This window comes from Herpailurus yagouaroundi, unplaced genomic scaffold, assembly GCF_014898765.1.
Source record: "Herpailurus yagouaroundi ecotype Mexico unplaced genomic scaffold, PumYag 202, whole genome shotgun sequence".
NCBI classification, from domain to species: Eukaryota; Metazoa; Chordata; class Mammalia; order Carnivora; family Felidae; genus Herpailurus; species Herpailurus yagouaroundi.
In genome coordinates, this window is record NW_024412433.1 from 92,483 (window position 1) to 102,373 (window position 9,891).

At 63.8% G+C, this 9,891-nt stretch overlaps 1 protein-coding gene across 1 annotated transcript in view; it reads left to right on the plus strand.

The window, feature by feature from the left end:
• Window positions 1-1,789: 1,789 nt before the first annotated feature.
• PDCD1 (programmed cell death 1) overlaps window positions 1,790-9,891 on the plus strand; it is a 15,018-nt gene continuing 6,916 nt past the window's right edge. The window contains exons 1-2 of the mRNA XM_040450332.1: window positions 1,790-1,946; window positions 9,061-9,491. Of these exons, the coding sequence (XP_040306266.1) occupies window positions 1,871-1,946; window positions 9,061-9,491 (507 nt within the window). The 5' untranslated portion in view covers window positions 1,790-1,870. The remainder of the gene's footprint in view (window positions 1,947-9,060; window positions 9,492-9,891) is intronic.

Here is a 9,891-nt window from a genome sequence, read left to right on the forward strand (position 1 = left end):
GAGGGGAGGCCACGAGGCAGGTGTGCGGGAGACAGCTGTCCACGAGGGGTGTCCACGGGGGCTGTCCCCCAGGCCAGCCCCTGAGCCATCCGGCAGCTTCGGGTGAGCCACAGGCCCTGTGCCCAGCCTGGCCGGCAGGGCTCCCGCCCGCCACGCCGCCCCCGCGGCCCGCGCCCCGGCTCTGGGAGTGGCCCTTCGCTCAGCACCGAAGCTTCCTCTGCTCGCCCTCGCCCGCAGACGCGTCTTTGATGCTCTTTTTCCACAGCTTCAGTTCTCTTTAATGTCTTCCCTTCGCCGCCGAGCCGAGTGGAGCTGGGCGGCCCGCCAGCTGTCAGGCGGGCTCTGCCTTGTCGCTCAGGCTGTGAGACCCACGCGCCCAGCCACCCGTGTCAGCCGTTTCCGCTCCCGCTCGTCACCGTCGGACACGAGAGCACGGGCCAGGAAACCGGCAGCCGCCTCCAGACCCCAGCGTCCCTGGGGACCCCAGGACCACGTGCTGGGGGCGCCGGGCAAGGGGGGCTGCGTGACAGGTTGAGCCTCCAGGACTGGGTGTCCTCGGGACACTGCGTGGAGGAAGAGCCGGGGGCCGCTGCGGAAGGACGCCGGACCCCGCCTGGCCTGCGGCCCCTGAAGCTGGGCCAACGGCCCCAGGGCCGGGCAAACCAAAGCCACCCCGGGGCCAGGGAGACCCCAGTCCCCGACACAGGACTGGAGGAGAGGGGTCTCACGTGGGCTCGTGCAGACCCTCAGCTGCCCCAGAGTGGTGACCTTGCAGCCCAGGGGTGGGGTGAGCCCTTGGCCGTGGAAGAGCCCCCTGCCCTCTGCCCCTGCCCCTGCCCCCTGAGCCTGCCCCCTGCCCTCTGCCCCTGTCCCTACCTCCTGCCCCCTGTCCCTGCACCCTGCCCCTAACCCCCGCCCCTGCTCCTACCCCCTGCCCCCTACCCCCTGCCTTTGCCCCTTACCCCTGCCTCTGCCCCCTGCCCTCTGCCCCTGTTCCCTGCCCCTGCCCCTTGCCCCCACCCCTCCCCTCCTTCTTGCCCCCTGCTTCCTGCCCCCTGCCCTGCCCCTACCCCCTCCCCTTGCCCCCTGACCCCTGCCTTTGCTCCCTGACCCCTGCCCTTGCTCCCTGCCCCTGCCCCCTGCTCCCTGTCCCTGCCCTGCCCTCCCCCCTCCCCTTGCTCCCTGCCCTCTTCCCCTGTCCCCTGCTCCTGTCCCTGCCCCAGCCCCTTCCCCCCACCCCTGCCCCCTGTCCTTCCCCCCTGCTCCCTGCCCCCTGCCCCCCTCAGCAGTGTCAGGGTATGGTGGATTCCACCCCTCAAGCACAGGCAAGGTGGGCTGACGCCACCCTTCATTGTAGATGAGGGGTGGAGGGGGGGGGGGTGCCTGAGCCCAGACGACCTGCCCTCCCAAGGGCAGGAGGGGGGAGGACACAGGGCCCTGCAACCTCACCAGCCTCAGCGGAAGGGCGAAGAAGCAACAACAAATAAAGGGACAAAAACCGCTGCTGGACAGACCCCACAGTGGGGGAGCGGCGGCTGGCCTTCCCTCCTCCTTCGGCCTCTCTCTCTCCCTCCATTTCTGGGTCTCTGTGGCTCCTGCGTCTCTACCCTCTCACTTCTATCTTCTATCTCTCCCCCCATCTCCCTCTCCCACCCCCCCCCACCCCCATCTCTGTCTCTCTGTCTCCCTCTGTACCCTTCTCTCTCTCAGGCTCCCCTCCAATCTCCACCCACGTGGAGGAGGAGGAAGAGGGGGCAGGGCTGGGGCTGGGGCGGGTCTCGTCCTAACAACGGGACAGTTTCCTTTCCGCTGACACTCTACCAGAGCCGTGGAGGAAGAGATTACGGAGGCAGCGGCTGCCGCTCCAGGCATGGGGACCCCACGGGCGCCCTGGCCTCTTGTCTGGGCCGTGCTGCAGCTGGGCTGGTGGCCAGGATGGCTCTTAGGTACGTGGTCAGGGGGAAGACTTCCCGCCCATGCCCCCTGGCAGGTGGAGAGGGGGCTGGGGGGGTGGGGGGCCAGGGCCTGGAGGCCCAGCTCTGCCCCTGGCAGGGCACTGTGTGGCTTTGGGCAGGGGAAGGGGCCTCTCTGGGCTCCAGTTTCCTGCCTGCCCACCTCACCTGGTGTCCAGTCCAATCCTCGCCGATAAGCAGGCAGGAACCTCCCAGCTCCTCCTCAGAGTCCCGTGGGACAGGCCGGACACTCTCTGAAGGATGATGGGTCCTCAGCCCAGATGCTAATGTTCTCCTGGGGATGGGACTAGCCTCCCAGGGGGAGGACTGTCTCTGCAAGGCTCCAGGCTGGACAGCCCAGAGACACTTCTCTAATTATATCCAAGGTGCGGCCATTCAGGTGAAGACTTCTCACCTCTCCAGCCCACCTGCCATGGGCCTGGGGCCTCTAGACAAGACTCTTGGGTGTGCAGGGGTGGGCACGGCTGGGGGGGGCATCTGCGGCAGGATCTGGCAAGGAGGCCCTGGCCCCTAGCCCCTTCTCGGGGGGTGTCTGTCGGGCAGGCCCTGGGGGCCCCCGGTCAGAGTCTGCTGGTCGGGGAGAGGGGCCCAGCTGCCCTTGTCCTCCAGGGAAGGTGGATCCCTGGGAGGGGCCCAGAGTCTTTTCTCTGGACCTCGCTGGGCTCAGAGGTGTGACGGCCCCTGAGCCCCCTCCCCCCCGACCCTGGGGCTGCTGTCCGGAGTGTTGATGCCCCTCCAGGGGGCCTCCAGGCAGCAACCACCCTGCATTTCCTCCTCAGGCTGGCCTGGCCCTCAGGTTCAAGGGAGGGAACTCAGAACAGAGGTCGGTTGTCCAAGGGCCTGTGGCCAAAAGGTGCCCCACGGGGGTCCTTGCGTGGGAGCCCGGTGAACAGGGGCCGAGGGGCAGATGTCATCCCAGCATAGTCAGGCCATGACTCAGCCCTGGTGGCCAGCTACCCACCAGGACCCCTTCCCAAAGCAGGGGAAGATAAGAACGTGGCCGGGCGTGCCTCCATTTCCCCACCTCAGCTCTGAGCGCTCACGCTGCCGACATCACAGGCCGGGTGGTCCTCCGGCTCTTCCATCGGCCTCCGGCACTGCTGGCTGTGGGACATCTGGTCCACCTCATTTCTTTCCCTTCCTGATTTATTCTCTGTATTTATTATTTTGGTCGTTCCCGTGGGTGTCCCCCACAGCTCCTCATGTACACGTTTTTTGTTTTGCATTTTACGAAATATCCCAAACCCAAGAGTTGGCCGAGCCCTATGCTAGCGAACAACAGTGGTAAGGGTACGTACAGGCTTTGAAACAGGCAGGCTTGAGTTCAGCATCGCTGACAAGGCACCTGCCGCTGGGGACAGGGATGCCTGCCTTATGCTGAGAATGGAATCAGATCGTTAATGAAAACTGTCCGGCACAACCCGTGATAATGTCCTTTGAAGCCAGATTTCGCTTATGTATCTTTTCTGCTTTATAATTTTGAGAAATGCCTGAAACCTACAGCAAAGTCACAAAAGCAGGCAGCGGACCCCCTCCCCAGAGTGGCCAGCTCGCAACCCTGGCACATTTGCTTCTGTGTTAATTTGCCGGGTGAGCCATAACGAAATACCGACCCCTGGGGGCTGCGGGTCCGAGAGCAGGTGTGGGCCGGGCTGACCCCCTCCGAAGCGGAGGGGGCATCCATTCCAGGCTCCCCCGGCTTCTGCTGTTTGCTGGCAGTCAGTCCTTGGGGTTTCTTAGCTTGTGGGTACGTGACCCCATCCCCACTCCAGCTTCACACGGAGCTCTCGTATGTTTGCGTCCAAATTTCCCCCGTCTTACAAGGACACCAGTCATGTCGGATGAAGGACCCACAAGCTCCAGCTTATCTTAATTAATTACATGTACAATGACCCTATTTCCAAATAAGGTCACGTTCTGCAGTGCTGAGGATGAGGACTTCAACACATGCACCGGGGGTCACAGCTCAGCCCACAGCGCTTTCTGAGATGTCAGACTTCTCTGCTAACACTCCAGAGGCTTCCTCCCGGGACGGTAGCCTTGACCCACAGCCCGGATGCTCCTGCACCCCAGGGTCCCCCAGGCTGGGTTATCCGGCCCTGATGGGAGCCCAGCCGAGGACCCCCTGCTTCACTCAGATGTCTCTGTCTTCGGCTCCTTCCAACTGGGGGCCCCAGCTCTCTCTGCCACCGCCAGCCCTGCCCTTCTCTGTGTGTGCGTGTGGTGTTTGGTTTTTTTTCAATCAAATCTCAATTTTATTTTGGATATGGAAAGCCTTAGGATCGGGAATACAGAATTAGGAATATTTTTACTGAGGTACGATTGACCACAACGTACTAATTTCAGGTGCACAATGAAATGATTCGCGATGTGTATATACTGTAAAACGACGACCCCGGTAAGGCCACCAACATCTGTCACCACACACAGTCACAAAACGCGTCTCCTGTAGTGAGAAGTTTCAGTCCACTCCGTAGTGCTTCCAAATGCGCAACACGGCACTGACTGTCGTCCCCGTCACCGTGCTGCGCATCCCCGGGCCGTGACTCTCGCATTTCGTAACTGCAAGTTTATGCACTTTGACACCCCCCCCAACTTGCCAGCACCTCCCTCCCCGTCTCGGTAGCCACCAATCTGTCCCCTACGTCCGTGAGCTCGGGTCGTGTTTTAGTTTGCTTTTCGTTTTTAGATTCCACGTGGAAATGAGATCCTACGGTGTTTGTCTTTCTCCAACTGACTTACTTCACTTAGCACAGTGCTCTCCGGCTCCGTCCATGTGGTCACAAATGGCAGGTTTCGTTCTTTTTTTTTTTTTTTTTTTTAGTCGCTGAGCAACATTCCGTCGTGTACACAGCACACCTGCCTTATCCATCATCCGTCGGCTGCTTCCATACTTTGGCTGTTGGTACAATGCTGCTGTAAACATAGAGCTGCGCATATCTTTTCAAATTAGTCAAATTAGTCTTTCTCTGCGGATAAGTATCAGAAGAGGAATTGCCGGGTCGTAGGGTAGTTCTGTTGTTGGTTTCTTGAGGAGCCTCCACACTGTTCTCCAGAGCGGCTGCACCAGTTTGCAATCCCACCAGCAGTGCACGAGGTTGCCCTTTCTCCAAGTCCTCGCCAGCACCTGTTTCTTGGGTCGTTAACGTCAGCCACTCTGACCAGTGTGGGGGGAGGCGTCTCACTATGGTTTGGATTTGTATCTCCCCGACGATGAGAGATGTGGACTATCTTTCCGTGTGTCTGCGGCCCTCTGTGTGTCTTCTTTGGAAAAGTGTCTGTTCAGGTCCTCTGCCCATTTTTAATTGGATTGTTTGGGCATTTTGCTAGCGATTTACATGAGTTTTTATGTCTTTTGGATATTATCAGGTGTGTAATTTGCAAACACTTTCTCCCATCCCGTAGGTGGCCTTTCCACTGTGTTGATGGTTTTCTTTGCTGTGCAGACGCTTTTTACTTGGACGAGGCCCCATGTGTTTGTTCTCACTTTTGCTGACGGCAGAAAGGGTCCAAGCCAGGGGCACAGGCACGCAACCCCGGGTGTGTCTGACACCTGTTTGTGGGTGATCACAGGCGTGCTGGGGCCCTTCGGGGACCCCACGGCAAGGAGGCCAAGGCACCCTGTTTCCGTCCTGATGAGTAAGAGACCCGTGGGAGTGGCTGGAGCCCCGACAGCCCATTGCGTGACCCTTCTGACACCACAGACAGGGTTTGCCTAAATCCAGCGCCAGCTGGGGGTGAAACGTGTGGCCCGTGGGCCGCACCGCTTTCTGTGGGAGCCTGACACACAGCCTGTCCCGCGACGCTGGGCCCCACCGTGAGGTCTCGGGGTCCCCACACTGCCAGGCGGGCACAGTGTTCTCTCCTGAGCCCACTCCCCAAACATCTCATTATCAAATATAAATAGACAACATTTCAGCGTTTAAGCCCAAACAATAGAAGACTCACAGATGTTGGTATCGTAGGGACAAAGTGGACTCCCATCCTCTGTCCTCAGAAGTGAGTTCCACTATCGACCCTTCTCTGGGAAGGAGTTTGGGTTGACTCCCAGGCCCCATCTGGCCGTCGCTCCCGCTCCCGGAAAGCAGACAGCCGAGGGCCCACCTAGCCCCTCTATCTCCCCCATGAGGTCTCAGCCCCGTGCTCCCTCTGGCCCACTCCCCCCTGGTGCTCCCAGGCTCCTATTCCAGGGAGCCCATCTTTCTCCATCCGGACAGGCCCCTGAGCGCCCGGCTGGGATCCCCCCTACGGCCCTGCACCCCGGCCAAACAACCAGCGCCCTCGACGGTCACACACCCCGTGACTTGAGGGAGGTGGGTGCTCCCTGGTCAGAGCTGCTCTGGAGCCTGCGACGGGCCTGCCCCCTCCCGCCTTCCCCACAGGAACACTACCCCCTCGACCTGTCTCGGGCCAGGCGTAAGCTGCCGCTGTATCCGGCCCCTGCCCCTGAGCATGCTGTGAGGACACGGGCGGGTGGGAAGGGAACGGGCCCGGTCATGGGAGTGTGTCCCAGGCAGGAGTCTGAGGAGAAGCGGCCAGGCTGTATGGCGCCCAGAGGAAGTGGGACCTGGGCAGGACCGGGAGGCTGCCGTGTAGACGCCTAGGCAGAGAGGCTGGGCCAGGGTGGACGGGGCTCCGGACAGCCCAGAGTCCCCTCCTCACCAAGTTCAGACTCCCTGGGAGGCCCACAAGGAGCCGACGAACAGAGGAGTGACCCAAATGGTTGCAAATTCATGTCAGACACGGGGCAGTGAGGGTCTGAACCAGAGTCCTTGAGGGGCCCTTGTGGGGGGTGGGGGGCTTGCAGGAGTGGGCAGCCCACGCACCACGTGGACCAGAGGGAGCCCGGAGGCACAGGGCTCTGGGCGGGCCCCACGGATCACACGGCCTCGGTGCCAGACTTCGCCCTGCTGGCACTGTTCCTCCCTCGACGAGTTCCGTGAGTGGACGTGCGCTTCTCGGGCAGATGCGTAAAGACGGCTGTTGGTGCCGCCAGGGTCAGCGGTCCTGCTGTCCCGTGCTGGTCGTGTGCGCCTGGGACGCACAGTTACAATAGGAGACGGGCTTACTGTGGGCGCCCCTGGTGCTGTGTCACCCCCGGGAAAGCCGGGCTGGGGTCCGTGAGCAGATGGCCGGCTCCACAAGGCAGTGGGTTTCCCGCCTGCACCAGCCACCCCCCGCCCAGTCCCGGCCTGGCCCCCTCCAGGCCTTCTGGCCTACTCCTGGCCAGTGGGATGGGCCCTCTGCGGGGCCGCAGAGATGCACAGACAGCCACCCCCCCCCACGGGGGCCAGGGGACCCCAGGCTGGGCGGCCTCCTGGCCCTGACACCCAGGGGGTGCCCACCCTCATAGCCACGTGACAGCCCTGTCCCTCCATCAGTGGCCAAGGGAGACACCAGGGAGGCCAGAAGTAGAAGGTCCAGACTGGTTGGGCCAGCCTCTCTAAGCCTCGGGGCTCCCAGTGTAAAGGGGGGTGGGGGGCACCCTGCGTGCTCCCCCGAGCAGGGCCAGCGACGCACAAGGATGCTGCGGGCGTGTCAGGGCCCACCCTGCTCTCACCACCTCTGTGATCTCGCCCCACGTGAGGTGCCCAGTGGGGACGTACAGGAAGAGCTCTTGTTACCCGCGCCCCGACGGGGCTCTCTGGGCCCTGGCACCAGCCCCTTCTTCCCCGGGGCCACGGTCACTCGGCCAGAAGGACACCGTGACCGGCCTCAGGCACCCTGTCCCCAGAGGCAGAGGGACTCCAGCTGAAGGGCTGTGGCCCCGTGTGTGAGGAACCTCGCCCGGCACACGCCGTTGCTGGGGTGGAGGCCTCGCCAGGGAAGAAAAGCTCAGAGGGGCAGCCACACGGCCTCACCTCGGGACTGACGTCCCCGGTCCCTGAGCATTTGGGGAGCCGAGGGGTGGGGGACGTGCTAGGAGAGCCAGGAAACGACCCCGCTGGGCCACGTCTCAGGTCTGGATGCTCCCAGGGGAGCAGCGCGGCAGGGGCCGGGAGGGCCTGGGGGCTGCAGGGGCAGGGGGCCGGGGCAGGGGGCGGCAGGGCCAGAGCTGGGTCCTGGCTTAGCAGCTCGTGGCCAGCCGCCTCCTCCCTCCGAGCCTTGGTTTCCCCGTGTGTAACTCGGGTTGTGGCGCAGCCTCCCCGTGTGAGCCGACCACAGGGAAGGGGGGCCCAGCACGTGTGGGTTTGGCCGTGACTCTGTCTCTGGAACCCGGGGAGCCTGTGACCCGTCCCCGTGTCGCCTTGACCCCATATGGGTGCTGCTGGCGTGGTGCTTGGGCCTCGATGGAGGGGCCTCTCCCCGGCCGCGGTGAGCACGCGAGGGCGTGTACACTCACGCGGGCGCTTGTGGACGTGTGGGAGCACGAGTGCATGTGTGCGCGCGGGCCTGGGCGTGCCCGGCGTGGCGGCGTCCCTGGGCCAGAGCCCTGGCCGTCAGGTGTTCTTGCGAGGCCTCGTTTTGTGGAGAGCGGGCCGGGGCCCAGGACTGTCAGGGGCCTCCATTTCTGTCCATATCAGGGGGCGACGGCCCGGCTGGCCTCCGAGCTCCCGTCCCCAGGGTCGTGGCGGAAGACACGGAGGGACCCGCGCTGACCCCACCCAGCTCTAAGCTGGTCCTGAGACGGGCCAAAGGCTGGACCCTCAGCCTCCTGGGGGCTGGGCTTTCCATGGGAGGCCCCCACCGGCCCCTCCCAGCCTCTCGGACACCCACCCCTCCACCCTCAGTATACACGGGACTCGGCCAGGCCCCCGATGCGCCAGCGGCCCAGGACGGTGGAGCCAGGAACGTGGGGGGTCAGGCCCTCGGACACTAGCAACCCGGAGTCAGCAAGGGAAGGGTGACGGCCTAACCACCACGGTCCAGGGAGAAACGGGGGGACCTGGGGCCTCGGGTCTCGGTGGGCTCAAAGGACAAAAGTCCCACCACAGAGCTGCCCGGGGAGAGCGCCTCGGCCTCTAGAGCGGGCCGGGAGGAGCTGCCAGGGGCTCTGCAACGTGCGAAGGTGGGGAGAGCAGGAGGGTCTGGGCGGGCTGCCCGCGTGCCTCCTTCCTCACCAGTCGGTCCTCTCCCCACGCCTCAGACTCCCCCTACAGGCCCTGGAGCCCCCTCACCTTCTCCCCGGCCCAGCTCACGGTGCTCGAGGGGGAGAACGCCACCTTCGTCTGCCACCTGCCCGACGTACCCGAGAGCTTCGTGCTCAACTGGTACCGCGTGAGTCCCCGCAACCAGACGGACAAGCTGGCCGCCTTCCAGGAGAACCACACCGAGCCCGGCAAGGACAGGCGCTTCCGCGTCACGCGGCTGCCCAGCGGGCAGGACTTCCACACGACCATCCTCACCGCCCAGCTCAACGACAGCGGCATCTACCTCTGCGGGGCCATCTACCTGCCCCCCAACACGCAGATCTATGAGAGCCCACGAGCGGAGCTCACTGTGAAAGGTGCACGGCCGGGCAGCCGGGGCAGGGGGCGTGGCAGGGACTGCCCAGGCTGCACTTCCAACCCACGGGGTGACTGAAGCACCCCCACACCCGCTGCCCCTTAAGGAAAGGCAGGGCCTCGGGGGGGGCGGCAGGTGGCACTTGTCAGGGTAGGGAAAGCTTGGAAGCTCAACGGAGGTGCCGCCTGGGAGAGGCTGGTCGGTGCAGAGCTAGAAGCCAGGCCCCTCAGGATTTGGGCAGGGGAGGATGCTGGGTCCCCTCCCTGGGTCCCACCTCCCTGGGTCCCCTCCCTGGGTACCCTCCCCGTGTATCCTCTGGGTCCCCCTTCTCTGGGTCCCCTCCCTGGGTCTCCCCTCCCTGGGTCCCCCATTCCTGAGTCCCCTCCTTGGGTCCCTCCCAGTGTCCCCCCCATGTCTCCTCCTTGGGTCCCTCCGTGTACCCTCTCTGGGTCCCCCCTCCCTGGGTCCCCCC